We start from the raw sequence: 21,958 nt of genomic DNA, 5'->3' as shown, positions 1-21,958 counted from the left end.
ATCTTTGCAGGCCATAAATTATATTTAAAATTGCAAATAAATTGACTGACTGCCATTGTTATCAGTGAAGTAGTAGCAATACTTCAATGTAACATGATGATGTATCTCTGATGACATATCATGGTCTTTTTTCTTTTTTTTTCTTAATGCATTTATTACATACAGGTCTTTTAAATGAGTTCAAACATTTTACTGGAAATTAAAGTGGTTCTGAACCTTTTTATACCAAGTACCACCTGAGAAAATATTGAGCTCTCGAAGTAACACCATTATCACCACCGTTAAAATACAGTGGTGTAAATAGGCCGAGCAAAGTCGGCTACTGACTTTTCACAAGAGGCAGATTTATTCCCGATAAAATAATTTGCTCTCTCATCATCCTCCTCTTCCTCACATACACTGGTATAGTGAAATGTGTATAGCAAGGGTTTCTCCCCCCCGCTCTCCTACCCCAAAAATCATTTCATAGCACCTTAGATTTACCTAGTGAGCCAGTACTGAGAAGTACTGTACAAATATCTCTTCAGCTGCAGGCGAGCCAACTTTCCTTACTGTATGCAAAAGTAGCTCAAATGTAGCAGCAAATTAATAATGTAATATATAAAATCTGAAGCTCAAAGCGGCCAATTATTGCATCAACCCTCAATATCAGAAACTGGCAAATGCAGTCAGAGATACTGGTGCAGGTGCAACGAGTCACTCACAATAACTGTGAACACAATTTGATGACATGATGGATATACAATGTACAGTTTTTCAAAATAAAATAACATTACATGAGTATAAGAGATTACAGATTGAAAGTGGACTGAACGGCTGTTCGATAAAAATCTTGCCAGTTAAGCAATAATGATGTTTTTATTTGATAAAGTGAAATGTTTGTAACTTAAATATAAGTATGTTTAGTGCTATAGTGTGTGTTTTGTATTCTAAAGCAAAAGCATACAATGCAAATTAAGAATGGCATTTATCTGGAATATGAAGGCCACCATTCTTCCTTGAGTGGAGGAGTCACTAGTTCTTACACACAAGACCTTTAAGTAAAGAGTTTGAATACTTACTCCCTAATAGTTAGGTTCATTTCAAAGGTCTGTGCTCTGGATTTGTGTAACAAGCATGCATGCAGGCAGCGGAGGCCTTTCTGTTTGGATTTAGTCAATTTACCGTGTAATGTGTGTGTTTGTGAAAACACAAGCCCACTGCTGCTGCACAGACACAGTCAAACTGAGCTACACGCTTGCACCATATGGCACAGTTTTCAGTCATCGTTCTATGAATCCCAGAAGAACCAGAAGAATTCTTTACATCTGTCCCAGTCCAGCTGTGGGGAGTCCCCATGTGCACAGACACCCACAGGGGGTGGGGGGCTGCTTTCACTGTTGGCTAATTCAACAAAGTTTCAACACAGTGGCCAGCCACACATATGTCTGAATTATTTATTAGGGACTTGACAAAAAGATGATAAATAAATGAGAGTCTTTTTTCAAGGTCTTCCAGATTTTCAAACACTGTTTCATCATGAAATTTACATGAGAATTTCATTTCATGTGTAAACAATCTATAATGGTCCTCTTCAGCAGTGAGGCATTCCACTTAAAAAAAAAAACATCTGTTGACCAAAATGACCACTTGGCTGTAGACCATCCAAGTCCATTTTGTGTATATTGTGTCATTTGATATGTTTGCATCTGCACCAACTAACCCTGTGGATCAGAGGCAGTATTGCAATAAAGGAGCTCACCCTTCTTGTCTAATGCAAAAAGGATGTAGTGTTGCAGTAAGAGATTTTCCTGTTGACTCCACTGCCGTCTTCTCTCTACCAGCAAGGAAGTAAGTCTTTAAGGTTTCTTTAAACATGACACCAGGATAACACTGTGTGTTGCCCAACTTCCATGGACATGATTAGCACACTGAGCCTAAGGAGACATTACAGCACAAGTGAATGGGAAATGCTCAAGAGTGATTACACTGCCCTCTGGGGATTCAGCGGACACAGGAAAATGCCACAATCCATTAATGTGTTTGTACATTAAATAATACATAGATAGTTGTGGTGCTTTGAACTTTTTTTTATTTTATTATCAAGAAAATACACGTTTATAAGGGTAAACAATTAAAACAAAATAGAACAATAACAAATGTCCCATTGTCTGGACATTTTGACATGCGAGAAACAGGTAAGGTTCAAACACATGTCCATAACTTTAACAAAGGGGACGAGGGGCCAAGTTTAACGGCCACATCCAAATGTCTTATTCCACTCTTCATACAGCTCCAGATCTTTTGATGAGACACTGGGTCGCACCGTCTTGAGGGCGTCTTGGAAGTCACAGTAGAGGATTGGTCGTACCTGATCTGCTTTGATAGTAGTGATGTCACTGAGCTGGATGCTGCGGATGGGCCCCAGTGCGGCTTCTCGACACAGCTGAGTCATGTCAGCACCAGAGAAGCCCTCTGTAGCCGCCACTACACTCCCCAGCTCTTGCTCCCTCACCTGGTTCTTCTCTCGGGCCATGAGGTTGATTATAATCTGCTGTCGGGCGGCTTCTTCTGGAAGGGGGATGTATAACCTTTTTGCCAGACGTCGACGGGCAGCCTCATCTATCTCCTGAGGCCTGTTGGTGGCTCCCACCACCAGGATTCGGTCCTCAGCTGCTGTGGCTGCCCCGTCCAGCTGAACCAAGAACTCTGTTTTTATCCTGCGTGATGAGTCGTGCTCCCCGTCTGTCCTCTGGGACAGCAGGGAGTCAATTTCATCAATGAAAATGACAGCAGGCTGGTGGCAGCGGGCAATAGCGAACAAGGCTCGCACCATTTTTTCTCCTTCACCCACCCACTTTGATGTGAGTGATGAGGCACTGATGCTAAAAAAGGTGGCACCTGATTGACATGCAATACATTTTCCTATCAGAGTTTTCCCTGTTCCTGGTGGTCCAAACAACAGGATGCCTTTAGGTGGACCTCGGAGACCAGTGAAGATGTCAGGTCGCAGCATGGGCCAAACCACAATCTCCTTTATGGTTGTCTTGGCAAACTCCAGACCTGCGATGTCATCCCAGGCCACAGGAGGCCCATGGTCCATGATCTCACTCATGATCAGCTCAATTATCTTTGGCTCAAAGTTCTTCAAACGCTCATCCAGGATCTCAGGCTCCTGGGCGGGATTACGACCCGCTACACTGTCTTCCTCCTCCTGTCGTGGAATAGGTGACACAAATTTAGAAAATGTGCCACGAGGTCTGTTAGCGCCTAAAGATTTTTTCACAGTTGCTGCCATCCCAGAGCTCTGGCCTCTCTGAGGCTGATGGGAGTGTTTTTTATGGTGGTCAATGATGAACTGCTCGCGAGCTGTTTTGAAGTTGCTTCCAGGCCGTGGTTCAGCAGCAGCAGCTTGACCTCCATGCGACCCTTTGTCAACATCTCCTCCATCCAAATTGTAAAAATTCTTCCTTTTAGATGGATTAGAGGTGGAGGAGAAGGTGGACTGGTAGTTGTGTGTGCCACTTGCAGGACCAGGGTTCCCCTGAGGAAGAACTGATGTAGGATAACTAAACACAGACTGCGGCCGAGCTGAAGGCCGGGGGAATAAGTTTGGGTTCCCTGAGATTCCCTCAGAGCCTTTTGGCTTCTCTGCAGAAATATTAGTCCAATAATTTGCACCATTGTTAACCTCGGTGTGAGGCTGTGTTGGTGCTACAGGTTTGAACAGTGCAGGCTCTGACCTGACTCCCATAAAGGGAGTGGACAGGCAGTTTCCCTTGCTCTCTTGTCCCACAGATATGTTAACATCTGCTGGTGCCACAAGGGAGTGTCCTCCTGTTCCCCTTGGCTGTGCCCGTATCATCTTCTGCACGCAGGGCAGCTCGCGCACACTCTCCATGGTCAGGGATGACTCCCATTTGTCGCTGTAGTTCCTCTGACTACGGGCCAGATGCAGTGCACTCTCTGCATAGTTGTTTAGTCCTGTAGGGGGATCATCAGAGTCCAGCACTGCAGCGTAGCGCTCCGAGTAGGTCCTGAACAGGCTGGCCATGCCGGCCTCTGAGAGCTGGGAGCTTGCCCATGCATACTGAATGGAGAGGATGTGGGCCCGGTAGGCATCTGCCGTCTGTTCAGGTGTACAGTTGCCAGAAGAAATGTCAAAGGACCTCCTCTGCCATTCGTCCAGGTGTGCGCCACTCATGCCTGGCCTGTTCCTGCCTGATGAAGGAGAAGGGACAAAATGTTATGAAAAATACATGGCTTCACTAAAAGCCAAAGCACTCATCACCCCTGACCCACAAACACAATATGTCTTATAACTCGTGCTGTCAAAATTAACACCTTTGTTGCAATCGATTTCAAATAGTTTGTAAGTTGTAAATACAAACAAATGTCTGTTAAATTCAAACCACTGCACTTATTTGAAGCTTTTCACTCCGTCTTAAATGACAGAAAACAGAAATCCATTGATCAGTGCCTGCTTTCATAAAAGTGTTTCTGCACTCACAACTCTTTACTCTTTAACTGTCAACTTGTTTGCACTTTTAAATCACCGTATTACTTTAATTTATTGTTTGTAATCTATTTCTTGTATTTGTGATATTTATTAAGACATGTGCTACTGACCTCTAGGCCAGGTCAACCTTGTAAATGAGATCTCGATCTCAATGGCTCTTTTTAAATTAAAAATAGTAGTAGTAGTAGTAATAATAGTTCTTGTTTTGAAATGTGAGATCAAATCCTACAGTATGTATGTGGCACTTTATCGCACTGGAAACATATTTTGTAAACCACTCACTCTATCACACCCATGTCCATAGAATAATTTGCTCAGTGTCCACTTCAAAATACCTGAACTATCCCTTTAAGATGACAAGATAAATCGTGATTAATCACAGCAACTTGCAAGACATCACATAGCTGTGTGGTTATTTCTGTGATTAACACACTGAATGACAAGATATGAAGGACATGTTGCTGTACAGTGGAGGTAAATTCACTATGTAAACAAAGTCCTGTTAAAGCTGTTCAACACGTCACACGACTGAGGCTGAGGACTTCACTTACTATGAGTGATTTCTCCTTCTCTTTCTCGATATTTTGACGAAAGCAAAAACGTCCTTACAAAACGCGACTTACAAAACGTGGATTTATTAACAACAACACAGTTGCCTTACTTCAACTCGCGGTTTTGCTGTTCCCGCCACCTGTTTCTTCCTCAACACTACAACTTCCTGTCCCGTTCCAATTCGTTCAACGAAAAACTCATTACTCGCTCCGCCCTGCTGCTCCCACCACAAAGGGAAACCTGATAAAGAGAAACGTGTGTAACTGCAGTTTAAGCTACATGGCAATAGTCAAATTGGCGTAAAACTTCAAGATCAAATAGCAAAATAAGTCAAAGCAACAAACTTGGCAAAAAGCGGAATGGGACCCATGTCTTCACACACTTGGGGAGCGCTCCATTTAACCCCCGGGTTCTCCCAGAAACTCTGTTTATGAGTCATTACAGTCATAACACTGATCTACATTCGACGTAAACGATCCCCTTCACTTGTATTTACTTAAAACATAACTCAATAAAACAAAAAATGAAACCGATAATACAAACGTTTTTCTTGAGCTCGAAATATTATTTTTTCCCCAGTTCGCAGTTCCACTACTCACTGACTCACTGCCTCCATGTTATAAGAGCTACACCGCCATCTTGTGGTCACAACATGATATACTATCGTAAGTCATTGTCCCAAGGAACTGAAAAAACACGACAATGGTAATAATAATAATAATAATAATAATAATGATAATAATAATGTGACGATAAACCCACTATTCAGCATGTTATACACTGCTATAATATACTGCAATATGATACATTTACTATTATGTTATTATGTTAAAATCTCAATACGTTATGATGTACTATACTCTACTATATGAATAATTTGTAATATTTTAACCTATCAAAAAAATCAGCTAAACAAAAATGGAATAAAATGTCCTGTGGATTGTCTTTCCCCTGGAAAATTATGATTTGACCCGTTGTTCTGTTTATAGAACATGTAATGTACATGTTCAGTGTAAATGTACACTGAAAGTTTCTTCTTCTAGTCCACAGCAATCACAGGATGTTCAATATCAACACTCGCACTCAACACCAATATAATATAACACATAATATAACTAAGATCTTACTGTTTCATAAAACGTTACATTTGAACTTTATGTGAATAATTTAATTTGAATAAATGACAAACATTTATGTTTGGCAACTTTAACAGAAAATTGAGAGAAAGATTAAGATTAATTTAGTGTTGTATTGTCCTAATTATGAGAACATGAGGGGTGTGCTTTTTGAGAAAACTCCTGAATTATTTTGGGTGGATGTACTTCAGGGAGGACATTTTTGTTATAGCAAATTGTACTTGCCAGGTCTGTGAGAGAAGGCAGCATATTCCTGTTTTGTTCTTCTTCTTTTTCACATAAAACATTTTTCACTTTTTTACCAACACAAAACGAATCACAAGCCAACTTATCGCAGTAGTCCGGATGGAGAGGTCAATGCGGAGTGCGTGTGGGCGCTACACAGACGCGTAATACTTTGCATTCTGGGAAATGTAGTATGTGCTCCGTTAAAATTCAGCACGACAATAAATTTCAAAATATTTATTTTGATATAATTTGAATGCAAAAATTATGTTTTTTAATGTGTTGATTTTGTGTTTTTACCTTCTGTAATGAACGAAAATACGGTCAACTACTCGCCATGTCAATGTTTCCATATGAACTACATTAACCGTGAGCAGCAGCGGCTGCTGGAGCTTCAAAGAAGAGAGCTCGGCTCACACATGCCGCTGGTGGATTACTTATCTGCGTCGAGACTCCGAGTCGTTAAAACGCTATTTCTTTTTTATTTCGGTTCACAAAAAGCGTCTCTTCGGAGACGTTTGTGTAGCTGTCCACAGCGGCTGCATTGCGTTAGCTGGTGTGGCGACAGGATGTAAATGAACCCAGACGGGACCAGCCCCAGGAACCTGGAACAGTCAGTCTGTCTGTCACACCCTTGTCTGTGGAGACTGGAGGAAACCCGTGTCGCTCTTTCTCTCTGTGTGGAGCAACATGTTATTTTCGTTGCAAATGTGTGTTAGCCTCGACCTGCCGGCTTGTTGTTGAGTTTTAGAGCACCAGTGTAAGTTAGCTGGGAAGTGTGGACCGCATATAATGTCTGACTCATCGTCATCATTATGGCTCGGGGAGAGGAGATAACGCTCAACAGTCTCTGTGCTGCAGTGCAAACCAGGCAGCATCACAACTGAGCTACACAACTCGGTCACCGACCCATCCAGCTGTTTTCGTCACGTCATAAAACCCTGCAGAAAAAAAGTGGCGTCATGAGTTCCCCCATGTACACCTTCGTCACCCGTGACGACAACAGCACTGTGTATGCAGAAGTTTCCAAAATCCTCCTCTCCACTGGACAGTGGAGGAAGCTGAAAAGGGACAATCCCAGATTCAACCTGATGCTTGGTGAACGGAACAGGCTGCCCTTTGGACGTCTAGGTAATTTTCCAAGTCTTATTTCTTATGAAACAGTCAAAAAAGTCTACGTGTGTGTATTATCTTACTCACCCAGGATGAGACAGCTGCTGTGACTGTGCAGAGAATGCTGCAGACAGATTGTGTCTTTTATTTTCAAGGCCATTTCTAGGTCCAGGACACACACATTCGAGGTTGCAACTGAGTTGTGTTAAGTTATTTATCTTCTGATTTCTTTGCTCCTGTATGACAGTAAATCGAATGTCTGGTTTGTGGAAAACAAACAAACATGTTTTGAGGTTTGAAGAAATTTCTGTCATTATTTTAGTTTTGTTCACAAAAACATCTAACCGATACATTCAGAAAGCAATTGACTGATAAATTAATGACGATAAATAACCAGTGGTGTCACATACTTGTATTTTGTTGTGTTAAAGAATAAAGGGACAGTCAGACTCCTATGACCTCTTACCTGGCGTATCAAAGCAGAAAGGGAAGAGGTAAAGCAGGAGACACACCCAGGAGCATCCACAAAAACAGACAGTGCGGAAACATTATAAAAACTTGAACAAAAGTTCCACACGAATGTCAGGAAAGCAAAACAGTTTGTTGTGGAATTATACAAAATATAATTACAAATCAATTACACAAATTACATCATAATAACTGGCATTCTTACACTAGTACACATGTGGGTATACAATGTTGACTTGATTATTAAACTTTGACTTCACAGGTCATGAACCAGGGTTGGTGCAGCTGGTGAACTACTACAGAGGAGCAGACAAGCTTTGTAGAAAGGCATCATTGGTCAAGTGAGTATCTTGTAAAACAAATACAAATTATTAATTCGGCAATCAGCGTTTCTGTTTATTTAAGAATTAGAAATTTGTGATGCCGAGCAAGGGCAATGTGTGGGATATTTTGTTTGTTCTACTTTGTTAGAAGAGAAATCTATACATACTGCCATCATTCACGTTACAAATGCACTTATGAGTAAATTATTCAGAGCCAATTACATTAGCTGACCATTTCCCTTCTCCTCCCTTAGACTAATAAAGACCAGACCAGAGCTGTCCGACTCTGCTACCTGGTTTCCAGAATCATACATCATCTATCCCACTAACCTCAACACCCCTGTTGCTCCTGCTTCAAATGGCCTCAGCCATCTGAAGAATAATCCCAAGACAGATGAGCGGGAGGTTTTCCTGGCCTCGTATCACTCTAAAAAAGAAAATGGGGAAGGAATAGTGTGGATAGCAAAATCTTCTGCTGGAGCAAAAGGTAAAAACTGGTTCTTTGGTTTAAATCCAAGAGACAAGAGATTACACATCCTTACTGAACTACTTAAAACAGCCTTGTTAGGATGTACTATGTGTGTTGCTTAACATATTTATTTACTTGCTACAGGGGCTGGTATTTTTATATCACAAGATGCTAATCAGCTGCTGGAGTACATTGATAATCAGGGACAGGTTCATGTTATTCAGAAGTACCTGGAGAAACCTTTACTCCTGGAGCCGGGACATCGGAAGTTTGACATCAGGCAAGTCTTTAGTGTTTATCACAAACCCTCAGAGAATGTCTTACTTTGTTGTGACTTTCAAAGTGATTAAGTCTAAAACTCAACTTGCTATTACTAGGAGCTGGGTGTTGGTGGACCATCAATATAACATCTACTTGTACCGGGAGGGCGTGCTGCGGACGTCCTCAGAGCCTTACAAAAGCTCTGACCTGCAGGACATGACCAGCCACCTGACCAACCACTGCATCCAGAAAGAGCACTCGCAGAACTACGGGCGATATGAAGAGGGGAACGAGATGTTCTTCGATGAGTTCAGGCTGTACCTGCTGAACACTCACAATGTCGCCTTGGAGACCACCATATTACCTCAGATCAAGCATATCATAAAGTAAGTCCTTGTTCAGCTCAGCCATCGATACCTTTTATTATCGTAAGCTGAAATGCACACTACCTCTTTTATTTCATTTATATCATCTTATACTGAATCAAACACTTGCCCTATTTTGTGTTATTAAACTGTATCTTCTCATCTCATCTAAATTGGAACAATTGTGGAAACTGTAGAACATAATGCAGACTACAGTAACTATTTACTATGTTTTATTCATTACCTGTCAGATAGTAAATATCAATGATTAGCCTTGATTAATGCCCCGAAATGTCCTTGTGAATTATGGTTGGAAATTGATTTGCTGCTTTTACAGGAGCTGTCTGACATGTATTGAGCCGGCAATCAGCACCAAGCATCTGTCCTACCAAAGCTTTCAGCTGTTTGGATTTGATTTCATGGTGGACGAGAGCTTCAAAGTGTGGCTCATTGAGATCAATGGAGCTCCAGCATGTGCACAGTCAGTAATATTCATATTTAATGTTTTGCCTTAGCCTTCTCTTGTCTTACTTTGGATTCTGTTTACAATAAAAATGAGTTTGGCATATTGGGAGCAACATGGTCAAATATGTTTGTAATAAAGGAGGATCAGAAACAGGGAAACTTGTTAACATATTTTCATTGTTTAACTTCTTCCTCACAGATATTTATGATTTTGACTCTTTGGAAAATCAACTCGATTTTAACAATTAACAATGCTATTATTTGTACCTCCTCCAGGAAACTTTACTCAGAGCTATGTCAAGGGATTGTTGATGTGGCCATTTCCAGTGTCTTCGCCCTCAACAACAGCAGTGAGTCCTCATCTGCTTCCTCGTCTCCTTATTCCTGCTCCCCGTCCTCCGCGTTCACCACCAACTCCTGCTCCTCTCCCAAACTGAGAGGACCTCTTCATGTGGGCCCTTTCACTCGACTGTAAGCTCACACTCAAATATCCCCCTCATCTCCTCCACATCAGAAACTTCCTCACCCCCGACCCCACCTGAGAAGTAGCACACGCCAGTGACCTGAGCCCTTAACTGAATTTACCAAACACCCAGACAAGACAGGTCAGGAGGTTCTTTTCATGAAAATCACTGAGCTGTAAAAAATTATCACTGCTCTCCTCATAATGCACACCATGCATGTGAGGATGCTGATGCTTTGTGGAAGTCTCTGAACGAGTTCCTCCACCACCACCAGTTTTTTTTTTCTCCCCCAGCAAGATTAATGGAGATCTGAAGGATGCAGAGATGCTGCCAGTCCAGACTGTAGTGCCTTACATTTCCAACCACACTCCCTTAAAAAGACTGCCGGTTAGCTTGCTCTTTTACCATGACTCATACTTCTCATTCTATAAGCCTTTGCACTGTTGCAGTCATTGCGGTCATGACCCGTCCATATGACTTTGTGCAAAACAGATTCTTTATTATTGGAAATGTTCTTTTCTTGTCAGACGCTTTTCCTTTTTTTTAAATTAGCTCAACTAGTCTTAAGTATTTTTTAGAAACCGCTGATCTGCTAGAACTCCACAAGCATCTCTACAAAGAAGAAAAAATAAAATACCCATAAGCAGCAGTTCTCTGAGAGAAAATACCTGGTTAATGACATAAGTCAGAGGAGAATATCCAGACTGATTTAAAGTTGATACAAAGGCAACAAATAACCACTTGTTTCAACAAAGGTATGCAGAACACTATCTCTGAATGCACAACACGTCAAACCTTGAAGCAGGTGGGTTGCAGCTGCAGACCACACCAGGTACCACACAGCTACTGAGGGTATATTAATTAGCTAATATACTTACCTCAACATCTGATGACCTAAACATTTAACACATACAATTTGTCCTGAACACTATAATTTCTCCAATCTCAGAATGTGGACACTATATATTAAAATAGAGGGCAGGAGTGTGGCATAGGTGAGCAAGTAGAGTACTTTTTACTCAAACACCCAGGTTTACATCCACCCCTGGTCTCTGATCTCCCTGTGGCAGAGATTGAATAAGAAAATTAGTCCTTTAATGGGCTCAGCAAAGTATTACCTGACATTATTCTCTTCTTAGTGATTTCATTGAAGGATTTAGTTCAGCTGAAGACGCATTTGAAGAGAGCACGTTTGTGTGAAAGCATGTCGTAGTATGTGTCCTCATGAACAGCACTTTTTTGCTCCGGCTTGTTTAGAGCTGCCCCAGTATCTCTGTTGTTCTTCTGATTTATGAAATAATAGGGTGTAGTTGTAAAAGTGTTGTTAATAAATGTGTGCTTTACATTTTTTTTTAACCTTTGAGGTGAAAATAAAGTAGATTGTACTCCGTGTGTAGTTGATTAGAAATATTACTGCAAGACCCCATGAAATAAAAGTGATTTAAACACGGTAAACATTTGTTTGATGTTAAACCAGGAACCTGCAGCCCTACTTCATGCTTTACTCTGGCCTGTAAACAAATGTGTCATGACCAAAGAAAAGTCCCAGTATACAGACAGACATGAGTGCATTACTTCCTCTGTAGTCACTCTTTAATACCCCTCACAGTTTTGTTTTTTTCCTGAGTTGAATATTATGTATTTTTGTTTTATTTCATGGGGTCATCAAAAATGGTGTGTTTTTATTTTAATCAAACCTCTTTTGTGACTAGCTGAGACCTGAGGTGTAACTGTCCTAAACAGCCTGTGTCCAGTGAATATTATATTTCTCTTTGTTAGAAAGGAGTGTTTTGTTCTTCCTTTAGATATAACATATAAGGGACACTGTCATAGAATTTATTTATGTTTTTAATCACTGTGTATTTATGTTTACTACTCTGAAGAATGAAGAATGTGTGAGTGGCTGAAGGTCCAGAAAATATAAGCATCCAAAATTAATCTAAAATTCTAAAATTCCAGCTTTGTTCATATAAACAAAAAAGTCTCTTGTAAAAAAGGAATCTCGGTAAATAAAAACAGCTGTAGCTGAACTGATGCTTGTTTGGACAGACAGGTGTATGTGGTAAGTGTGTATTGACAATGTGGTTGTGTTGGTAAATGAGTTACAAGGGTTTGATTGCTGGTTTTGGAAATAACAAATGTCAGTATTTTTTAAATAAAATTTGTTGGGAAAAGCATTTCCATCAAAGGGACTGGGTGCCTTAGAGGGAAGTGTATATTGAAAACAAAAAAGCAGTGACCCTTCAGCATTTAAATGCACCTTCATTTGTTTCTTCTGAAGTAAATGTGAGTTTCTTTGCTTATTTCCTCACCCCCCCCCCCCTCATCTTTACCAAAGATCAAATCCCGACGTTTTGTAGTTACTTTAATCTGAACATTGTCACATCGACTTGACGCTGGGACGTGAAAGCAAGTAACATTCAGGGGGTTGTCTGTGCTGTGCTTTTGTCAGGTGATGTTTTATTCAAAATCTTGCATGAACATTTGTCTGTATCAGGAACAATAATGCTAGAATAAAAAAATATTACAATTACTTTGTTTTCTGTTGTGTCTCTATTTCTGGACTGTGGCACCTTTAACCATCGTCCCTTGGTAATAATGAGTGTCCGTTGGGAAAGAGTTCTTGACTGACTCAAATCTCAGGAAGAAAGTGATGTCCATTTTACTCCATGTTACCCATCGTTTTCTTGACGAGACCTCATTCCCAGAATGTAAACAGTGTCCGCCATCTTTGCTAACAGTTACGCTAACAGGACCAAGTGTCACTGGTGGGCACGTAACAAAGAAAAGAATGAAGACTTTTCTCAACTCGGGGGAAACTAAGGTGGCTGACCTTAGTACCGCATCAATTTTGTAGAAATTCATAATAGGTTACTTCTAACTCTGTTACAGAGGGAATCAACAAATACAGATTAAATGGACTAATTTAAACAGGTTTATGAGGATCTGCTTTGAATTTTCCTTTTCTTTTGTGAAATATTTATGACTTCACACACTCCGATCCAGTAGGTGGCGGCATGCACTCGCTTGGAGCCCGTGACAAAAACAACGAAAAAGAAGGGGAGGGTTCTACTTCCTGTGTGTCCGTGCACATGTGGTAAACAAGCATATGGAGCGGTGACAGTGAGAGCATGGACTTCTCAACAAAGTGGCGAAACTTACCCCAAGGTCCGAGTCTGAAGAATCTGACTGAGGGCGGCTTTGGTGTCCTGAAAGAGGCTCAACATGCTGCTGTGCAGGATCTGACCAAAGCTCACATCGAGTCATTTGACCAGGCTGTCACCGACGGACTCAGCCGCGTTGTTCAGGTCAGCTGCACTTTAGTAACCTTCAAGTTATTACACAGAGAAACACATGCAACTCTTGTACATAACGTAGCCCTGCGTGTTTTATCAAACTGTGAAACAAAACACTCTTAAACCCTGATTGAGTGAATGTTTCTGACAGTAATATCTTGTATATCATTTCATACTATTATAAATGTTCATTATAACACAAGGCAGCTACTGTCATTGACTACACCTACATGGACAACAATATTCTCACATAACAAACTGATCAAACTATAGTCTGAAGAAGACACTGCCATTTTCCGTTTACCCATAAGGCAATACAGCCAAAACTTCAAGAACGAGGGTAACTCAAACGTGTTGGATGCGAATGTGGTTTTTGCATTTCAGTATAGAGCATTTAGTGTGTTGATTTCATCTCATGTGGTGATGCCCTATTGTGTTTTAAAGCTATTACTCAATTAGATATTTTTGCTGTTTTGTTTACAAATTATTTAACCTTAATAAGATAAGATAGCTTTATTTATCTCACAGTGGAGAGAAAACGGCGTTACAGCAGCTCAACAATAGATAAAAAACAAACAAACAATATACAAGTAAGTGATACAAGTAGGAAATTATTTACATATATATATATAAGTATAAATATAAATATACATATGTAATAAGGTGCAGTTTCTCTCGGTGGTAAAAATGTACAATGAGTGTAAACATGGCGTTATGGCAGACCAAAAATGAAATGTGATAACAACAGGGACATAAACATCGTTATAATATTTATACACTGTTGTTGTAGAGTCGTACTGCAGTTGGAATGAATGACATGCGGAGGCGCTCTATCCTGCACTTAAATGTAGTCTTGAGTCACAATCACACTGCTCTGCAACCTGTAAACATGAATATATATACATGGGATCCACTTGTGACAACAATTTTAGACGTTATAATTTGAATGTCTTATTCAGATTATGGTCAGTAGTCAAATTATTGGTATGCATGTAAGTGTAGTTGCAGTGTCAACATTGTTATTCACTCAGTTTGTTGCTTTCGTTATTGCTATTTTTGCTGCTGCTTTCTCAGTGTTTCTGGTGTGACGCTTCTCTCTCAGGCCATCCCACCTTTGGAGTTCACTGTAAGAAATGACAAAGTCAGCCTTTCCTTTGTGGAAGTCGCGATCCACAACCCAGTTGTCTCCAAAGGGAACATCTGCAAGGAAATGAGGGTGTTTCCTGCAGAGTGCAGAGGAAGAAGATGCTCATACAAAGGAAAGATTGTGGTAAGATTCAGTATCATTTTCATTTCACCAGTTAAGACAGACAGTGGGAAGTATCTTAAATGTTTTGCACTCTGTGTAATTTCAGGCTGACGTTAGCTGGTCGATTAATGGAGTTCCCAAAGGCATCATCAAGCAGTTTTTGGGTCAGGTGCCAATCATGATAAAGTCCAAGCTTTGCAACCTCCATGATATGTCCCCTAAGGAGCTTGTTGAACACCATGAAGAAGCAGAGGTAAGAGACACATTAGTGACATCTGTGATATGAACAGAGACCAATTGCATTATATTTATCTAAAGTGTGAATTACCTCTCAAATGTCGACAGGAAATGGGAGGTTATTTCATTGTGAATGGAATCGAGAAGGTTATCCGAATGCTGATCATGCCGAGGAGGAACTATCCCATTGCTATGTCAAGACCTAAATGGAAGAGCAGGGGCCAAGGATACACTCAGTATGGTGAATATGACCTTTTTCATATGAGGCACAACACTGAGAGTGTCTGTGTAATTAAAGTCTATGTTCTTGAATGAAAGCTGCCCGTTTTGTAAAACAAATGGTGTCGTCCTCATCTTCCAACAGGTATTTCTATCCACTGTGTGAAGGAAGAGCACACAGCCATCAACATGAACCTACATTATTTAGAAAATGGGACTGTGATGCTGAACTTTATCTATCAGAAAGAGCTTTTCTTCCTCCCACTAGGCTTTGCACTCAAGGTAAAGGTTGGAGGTTCTTTTAGAAATGGACATAACTGCACAGAATATTCAAGATAATTGTATTAAACTATAAAGTTAACATTCTCTTGGTGCTCATTGTGTCTGCCGTGTTCTCCAGGCTTTAGTGGACTTCACAGACTTCCAGATCTACCAGGAACTCATCAAAGGCCGTGAGGATAATTCCTTCTATAAGAGCTGTGTATCAGAGATGCTTCGCATTGTCATGGAGGAGGGTTGCCCCAGCCGTAGCAAGGTGCTCAATTACCTAGGAGAGCGCTTCAGGGTTAAAATGAACCTCCCTGATTGGTACACAGATGAGCAGTGTGCCCATTTCCTGCTAGAGTAAGTTTTTATTTCTATATTATTTTGCAAAAAATTGTTGAGACTTAAATTTAGTAAAAATGACTTGTGTTCTGTGTTGATCAGTCAGTGCGTCTGTATCCACCTGAAGTCTGACAAAGAGAAGTTCTACCTGCTCTGTCTGATGACAAGGAAGCTTTTCACATTTGCCAAGCAGGAGTGCATGGAGGAGAACCCCGACAGCATCATGTGTCAGGAAGTCATGACTCCTGGTCAGCTGTACCTCATGTTTCTGAAGGCAAGATACCGTTTTTAAAAGCCAGCCGTTTTGGTGTCCTTAACAGGAGCAACAGTAATATTTGGTAAAGCAAAAACTAAAGTAGCATTGGCACTAATCGGTTTCTCTGATCTGTTGAGAATAACGGTGGTGGCAATAAATTAAAACACTGCATTTAAGCGTCTGAAAATATTTTTTGGGTAAATCAACTTATTATATAATATAAGTATTCTTATACATTTCAAGTTGTCTGGAATTTAACCTCCAAATGTTTTTTTTTTTACAGGAAAGACTGTCTGCCTGGTTAGTGTCTGTGAAACTGTCCTTTGACAAGAGATCTGTGAAAATGAAGGAACCATGTACTTCTGAAAATATTATGAAGATATTCAACATGGGCACAGATTTGACCAAACCTTTTGAATATCTTCTGGCTACTGGAAACCTCTCCTCCAAGACAGGTGTGACCACATGAGCTGAGGATACTATTCATGATATAAATGTGTCGTTAATGTATAACATGAAATATCTTTGTATCGGTTGACCCCAGGTCTTGGCATGCTGCAGAACACCGGCCTGTGTGTCGTCGCTGACAAGCTCAACTTTATCCGTTACTTGTCCCATTTCCGCTGTGTGCACAGAGGAGCAGCGTTTGCCAAAATGAGAACCACCTCTGTCCGTAAGCTGCTGCCTGAATCCTGGGGCTTCCTGTGTCCCGTCCACACCCCGGATGGAGAGCCTTGTGGGCTCATGAACCACATGACAGCCAGCTGTGAGATTGTGGCAGAGACATGGCTCACCACATCCATCTCTGCTCTTCTCTGTTCCCTTGGTGAGTTCTTTTTTCCAACATGAAAAAGGGACAAGTGCATTACTATGTCCTTGAGCCTTGGTACAATCCCTTTTCTGTCTCTGCTGCCTAAGGTGTTACTCCAGTGGATGGATCTCCTGGTCAAGCCTTTGCAGACTGTTACCCTGTGGTCCTTGACGGGGCTGTTGTTGGTTGGTTGGAGACCGAATTGGCCCCAGCTGTTGTCGACTCGCTGCGCAGGTTCAAGGTAGGACAATCAGTGTTGGGCAAGTTACTCAGGAGATACAATAAGTTAGTATTAGTCATTTAAAGGTCAAAATATGACCCATTACTTGGCATCAAAAGTAATAAGTTACAATACTCATAGTATTATGTTTCTTTTGGAACTGAATCAATTTTATTGAAACAAAACCTTTAGCTGTCAAACTGCAGAAATGCATCAAAAAAAAAAGAAAGTTTCCCAACTTTTTGTTTTCTGTTTATTCCTTCTGGTGGCCATTAAATTGCCAACTAGTAATGTAGTAACTCAGCATTGTAAATAGACAAATTGTTGTCATTTACACTGGTCATTCTTGGGTAAGCTGTACTGCCCACTTTGTGAGTGATTACTAAACTATCATTTAATGATTGTAAATTCAGGTGCTGAAAGAGAAGAACATTCCACCCTGGACCGAGATTGTCCTGGTTCCCAAAACAGGCAAAGCAAGTTTGTACCCAGGCCTGTTCCTCTTCACAACACCCTGTCGAATGGTGCGGCCCGTGCGCAATTTGGCTTTTGGGGAGGAGGAGTTACTTGGTACCTTTGAACAAGTATGTTTAACTGCAGTTTTTTTTTTTTTTTTTTGAAGTTGTTATTGTAATCAACAGACTAAGTTTAATTGTCTTTTTACAACTTGCTGCAGCTTTATATCAATGTGGGCATCTTGGAGGACGAAATTAAGCCAGGAGTGACCACACACCAGGAACTGTTTCCTCACAGCATGCTGAGTGTCGTAGCTAACTTCATCCCTTACTCGGACCACAACCAGAGTCCCAGGAACATGTACCAGTGTCAGATGGGTAAGTCTGGCAGAGTGGATTCATTTTAAAATCTTCATTCCTTTTTTTCCCCTGGGAATTAAACCCCTTCTCTTTACAGGTAAGCAGACCATGGGTTTCCCCCTGCACTCGTTCATGGACCGCTCTGATAACAAGCTGTACCGGCTCCAGACCCCTCAGAGTCCACTGGTCAGGCCTTACATGTACGACCACTACAATCTGGACAACTACCCGAGCGGCACAAATGCCATCGTGGCCGTTATATCCTACACAGGCTATGACATGGAAGATGCAATGGTGAGTAATACACGGCAGTTATTGTAAAAATGGTTTACTCAAATAGCATGTGCAAAATACAGAATTAATTACATTTATCTCACTCTTCTTAGATTGTGAACAAGTCATCATGGGAGAGAGGCTTTGCCCATGGAAGCATCTACAAGACTGAGCTGGTTGATCTGGCAGAAAGGGTGAGGGGAGAAGAAAGTGTGGTGTTTGGGACCAAGCCAGATGATCCTAAGGTCAATAACAGACTGGACGCGGATGGACTACCATACATTGGTTCAACACTGACGTATGGAGACCCTTTCTATAGCTACATCAACCTCAACACTGGGCAGACCCACATCACCTACTATAAGTAAGTGTTTATGTTTTTTATCATATCATGAAATTATTCTATTATAAACTTAATTACAAGGACATATTTAAAGCCTAATGTTTCTAATTACATTAAACATTGTTTTTCTTCTAGGAGTCAAGAGACCTGTGTAGTCGACAATGTAAAGGTCTGCAGCAACGACAGTGGCTCAGGCCCTTTTAAACGTGTTTGCATTACCACACGAGTACCGCGAAACCCCACTATCGGTGACAAGTTTGCCAGTCGCCATGGTCAGAAAGGCATCCTGAGCCGCCTGTGGCCGGCCGAGGACATGCCCTTTACAGAGAGCGGCATGAGTCCCGACATCCTCTTCAACCCCCACGGCTTCCCCTCTCGTATGACCATTGGGATGCTCATTGAGAGCATGGCAGGCAAGTCTGGTGCCCTGCACGGCCTGAGCCATGATGCCACGCCCTTCACCTTCTCTGAGCAGAACTCTGCACTGGAATACTTTGGAGAGTTGCTCCGGGCTGGTGGCTACAACTATTATGGCACGGAGCGGCTCTACAGTGGCTTGAGTGGTCAGGAGCTCGAGGCTGACATCTTTATCGGGGTCGTCTACTACCAGCGGCTACGTCACATGGTCTCTGACAAATTTCAGGTGAGGACCACAGGTGCTCGAGACAAGGTGACTAACCAGCCAGTGGGAGGAAGGAACATCCAGGGAGGCATCCGTTTTGGTGAGATGGAGCGAGACGCCCTGCTGGCACATGGCTCGTCCTTCCTTCTTCATGATCGCCTCTTTAACTGCTCAGACCGATCGGTAGCTCAGGTATGTATTGACTGCGGCAGCCTCCTCTCTCCTCTGTTAGAGAAACCACCGCCCTACTGGTCATCAATGCGCCACCGTAAAACTGTGTGCACCCTGTGTGGAAAAAGTGACTCGATTGACTCTGTGTCTGTTCCTTATGTCTTCCGCTACTTTGTAGCAGAGCTCGCTGCGATGAACATCAAAGTCAAACTGGATGTGAAGTGAAATTTGTAAAGGAATGAGTAGATACTTGCTCTAAATATGATGAGACAGAAAGTGTCGAACAAAAATGCTATATTTTTAATGGTTTTGAGTAAAACTGTTGAACCTTGCTACAGATAACAGATACTGTATAGCCATGATGTGTGTATGAATATTAAAATGCCAAAGACTTTGGCCCCATTAAGTGTTTTTCTTTTCTTTTTTTATTAAAGTTGAACTTGAGAAAATGTAGTAGGATATGAGTGAAATTATGTATTGACATGTTCTGTTGAGGTGCATACAAACTAAAGTTATATTGTACAATCATTCTGAGCGTTGATTTGTTATTTTATTGCTGATTCTTATTGTGCTAAACTATGTGAACAATTTTGGAATGGAAGTATTCAGATCCACTATTCTCAAAAGGTGATTGGTCTTAAATTACAGATCCCCATTGATTGAATTAATAATGACAGATGACAATCTTACATTAGTTTTAACATTTAAAATGGAAAATGATACATGTTGAAACCAATGTTACCACAGAGCCCATGGAGTTAAAATGACTGTTATGTATGAAAGCAACGCCTGACTTAAAGTATGGTGTTAAGATCATGACATTCACCCTTAAACTAAAACCCTTACCTAAATATTAAAATGTCCACAGTGTCCCATTATTTCAGATTTTTACTTTAGCTGTTCCAGAACATGTGGCAGATCTAAGACAGTAGGAATGGTGTAGTCCGGTTTCACTGCTCCAGCTGGCACAGCGCCTTCTGTACTGTTGATCCAAACTGTAGCCAGTACTCTTGCATTAAATCCCCCCTGAATATCTGTGTCCAGAGAGTCTCCAACCATAACACAGTCCTGAGCTTCCACCCCCAGCATGTTGAAACACAACGTGAAGATGGACAAGAATGGTTTCTGCTCTGTGTAATCTCCTGCAATCACAATGGCATCAAAGAAGTCCTCACATTTGACTGCCTGCACTTTCTCCTTCTGGGACTGAGCTTCTCCATTGGTCAGCAGCAGCAGCTTGTATCTGCTGCGCAGTTGTTTCAGGAGGTCGCATACTTGAGGGGACAGACTGAGAAACTCTAGGCGACTGCTTTTCCACAGGGAGTAGCACTGAGCTGCGAGAGAGGCTGTGGAAGCATTGCCCACAGTCTCCTGGATGCTCTCCTCCCAATGACCCACTCGTACATCGTCTATGGATCGTCCGGCTGCTGGGTCAAAATTTGCATGGAAAAGCTTCTGCTTGTACTTGTTACAGATGCTGCTGGCAGTGTCGTCATCCAGGCCCAGTGTAGTCTTCATAAGTTCACTGGTCTGTAAGTCACATGACACAAAACCCTCATTAAGTTAAATCTCTCATTTTATAATTGAACAATAATTCACAAGAGAGATTACATTTATGACACTTATTTTGGTGGATTCAGCATTTTATTATTTAATTTTAAGTGAAAAAAATCAGTGTGTCACACACTGTTACTGTCACAAATGGCAATGTGATTAGTTAAAGAATAAAACGAGCAATGTATGTGTGCAATACATCTGTTATGGTAAAAAAAAAAAAAAAAATACACAACGAATCACAACACCTGGGGAGAACTTTTCCCAGGTGTTGTGGAATGATGTCAGCACTGTGAGGATAAAGCAGTAGACACAAGGGGGAGCTCTTTAGAGGAAAAGTCCCGCTTAAAAGCACAAATTCCTTGCCGAACAGGCTCCCTCGTGTGGCCCGGAGCTGTACTGCAGACTTAAATCTTGAGTAAATAAGCTTGAAAAAGCTCTGCAATGTTATTTAGCGACCCCAAAATTATCCCGCGGCCCATTTGTAGCTCCCGACTCAGTCTCTCTGGAAAAGTGAAGTATAACCAGCAGCAGTCACAGAAATCTCGTCAGGCTGACGTTACAAATATGGCGGCGCACTGAAAACCAAAAACGTGAGGAATAATGAGGATTAATCACCTTCTGTATCGCCACACCACCTGCTCGGTTTGTGTCAATCAGCGTGTTGTCCAAGTCAAACAATATCGCCTTCACATTTTTATTGTCCATTGCCGGAGAATCACGAATGGTTGTTTTAATGCGGAAGTACAACCACGTGAAGTGCATGCTAGGAGTTGTAGTTCTGACAAATGCTAAGCGCTTCCATGTTTCATCCTCTAGGACGCCAATGAATAGAAGTACAGTGGTTAAAGCAATTTTATTATTTAAATAATTGAAAACATACAACACAAAATACATCACTACAAATACAAATGCAAATATGATTATTTATAAAACAAGAACACACA

At 41.3% G+C, this 21,958-nt stretch overlaps 4 protein-coding genes across 5 annotated transcripts; 2 read left to right on the top strand and 2 right to left on the bottom strand.

Moving 5' to 3' along the window:
* Positions 1-1,932: 1,932 nt before the first annotated feature.
* Positions 1,933-5,342, bottom strand: fignl1 (fidgetin-like 1). Of its 2 annotated transcripts, none has more exons than XM_058651892.1 (2): positions 5,160-5,342; positions 1,933-4,200 (listed from the first exon to the last, which is right to left on the bottom strand). In XM_058651892.1, exon 2 carries the CDS (start codon positions 4,181-4,183, stop codon positions 2,231-2,233), a length of 1,953 nt encoding a protein of 650 aa, XP_058507875.1. In that variant the 5' UTR covers positions 4,184-4,200; positions 5,160-5,342; the 3' UTR covers positions 1,933-2,230. The 2 variants fall into 2 exon arrangements, with proteins under 2 accessions (XP_058507875.1, XP_058507874.1); XM_058651891.1 differs by having other exon boundaries at positions 5,050-5,341.
* A 1,458-nt stretch (positions 5,343-6,800) lies between these two features.
* Positions 6,801-12,872, top strand: ttl (tubulin tyrosine ligase). Its single transcript, XM_058651276.1, has 7 exons — positions 6,801-7,542; positions 8,255-8,333; positions 8,570-8,802; positions 8,929-9,064; positions 9,162-9,431; positions 9,748-9,891; positions 10,152-12,872. The coding sequence occupies exons 1-7, from the start codon at positions 7,374-7,376 to the stop codon at positions 10,348-10,350; spliced, it is 1,230 nt and encodes a 409-aa protein (XP_058507259.1). The 5' UTR covers positions 6,801-7,373; the 3' UTR covers positions 10,351-12,872.
* A 543-nt stretch (positions 12,873-13,415) lies between these two features.
* On the top strand, positions 13,416-19,863 carry polr1b (RNA polymerase I subunit B). Its single transcript, XM_058651275.1, has 15 exons — positions 13,416-13,647; positions 14,738-14,905; positions 14,991-15,137; positions 15,230-15,362; positions 15,486-15,622; positions 15,741-15,964; positions 16,049-16,220; positions 16,486-16,657; positions 16,747-17,028; positions 17,121-17,254; positions 17,647-17,817; positions 17,910-18,066; positions 18,146-18,342; positions 18,435-18,685; positions 18,800-19,863. The coding sequence occupies exons 1-15, from the start codon at positions 13,471-13,473 to the stop codon at positions 19,680-19,682; spliced, it is 3,405 nt and encodes a 1,134-aa protein (XP_058507258.1). The 5' UTR covers positions 13,416-13,470; the 3' UTR covers positions 19,683-19,863.
* Positions 19,864-19,985: 122 nt separating this feature from the next.
* On the bottom strand, positions 19,986-21,751 carry nanp (N-acetylneuraminic acid phosphatase). The gene is made up of 2 exons (XM_058651277.1): positions 21,630-21,751; positions 19,986-20,987 (listed from the first exon to the last, which is right to left on the bottom strand). The coding sequence occupies exons 1-2, from the start codon at positions 21,717-21,719 to the stop codon at positions 20,346-20,348; spliced, it is 732 nt and encodes a 243-aa protein (XP_058507260.1). The 5' UTR covers positions 21,720-21,751; the 3' UTR covers positions 19,986-20,345.
* Between the last annotated feature and the right edge of the window lie 207 nt (positions 21,752-21,958).

The sequence above is a fragment of the Solea solea genome, chromosome 15 (assembly GCF_958295425.1).
Source record: "Solea solea chromosome 15, fSolSol10.1, whole genome shotgun sequence".
NCBI classification, from domain to species: Eukaryota; Metazoa; Chordata; class Actinopteri; order Pleuronectiformes; family Soleidae; genus Solea; species Solea solea.
Note: the sequence above shows the minus strand (reverse complement) of the source record. Positions and strands in the feature narration are given on the sequence as shown.

Excerpts from the sequence above, each read along its gene's own strand:
- fignl1 (XM_058651892.1), bottom strand. The coding sequence starts at position 4,183 with ATGAGTGGCGCACACCTGGACGAATGGCAGAGGAGGTCCTTTGACATT.
- ttl (XM_058651276.1), top strand. The coding sequence starts at position 7,374 with ATGAGTTCCCCCATGTACACCTTCGTCACCCGTGACGACAACAGCACT. Across the intron at positions 8,334-8,569 it reads AGAAAGGCATCATTGGTCAA|ACTAATAAAGACCAGACCAG; the intron begins GTGAGTATCTTG and ends CTCCTCCCTTAG. Across the intron at positions 9,065-9,161 it reads CATCGGAAGTTTGACATCAG|GAGCTGGGTGTTGGTGGACC; the intron begins GCAAGTCTTTAG and ends TGCTATTACTAG.
- polr1b (XM_058651275.1), top strand. The coding sequence starts at position 13,471 with ATGGACTTCTCAACAAAGTGGCGAAACTTACCCCAAGGTCCGAGTCTG. Across the intron at positions 15,138-15,229 it reads AACACCATGAAGAAGCAGAG|GAAATGGGAGGTTATTTCAT; the intron begins GTAAGAGACACA and ends AAATGTCGACAG. Across the intron at positions 15,363-15,485 it reads CCAAGGATACACTCAGTATG|GTATTTCTATCCACTGTGTG; the intron begins GTGAATATGACC and ends ATCTTCCAACAG.
- nanp (XM_058651277.1), bottom strand. The coding sequence starts at position 21,719 with ATGGACAATAAAAATGTGAAGGCGATATTGTTTGACTTGGACAACACG. Across the intron at positions 20,988-21,629 it reads GTGGTGTGGCGATACAGAAG|ACCAGTGAACTTATGAAGAC; the intron begins GTGATTAATCCT and ends TGTGACTTACAG.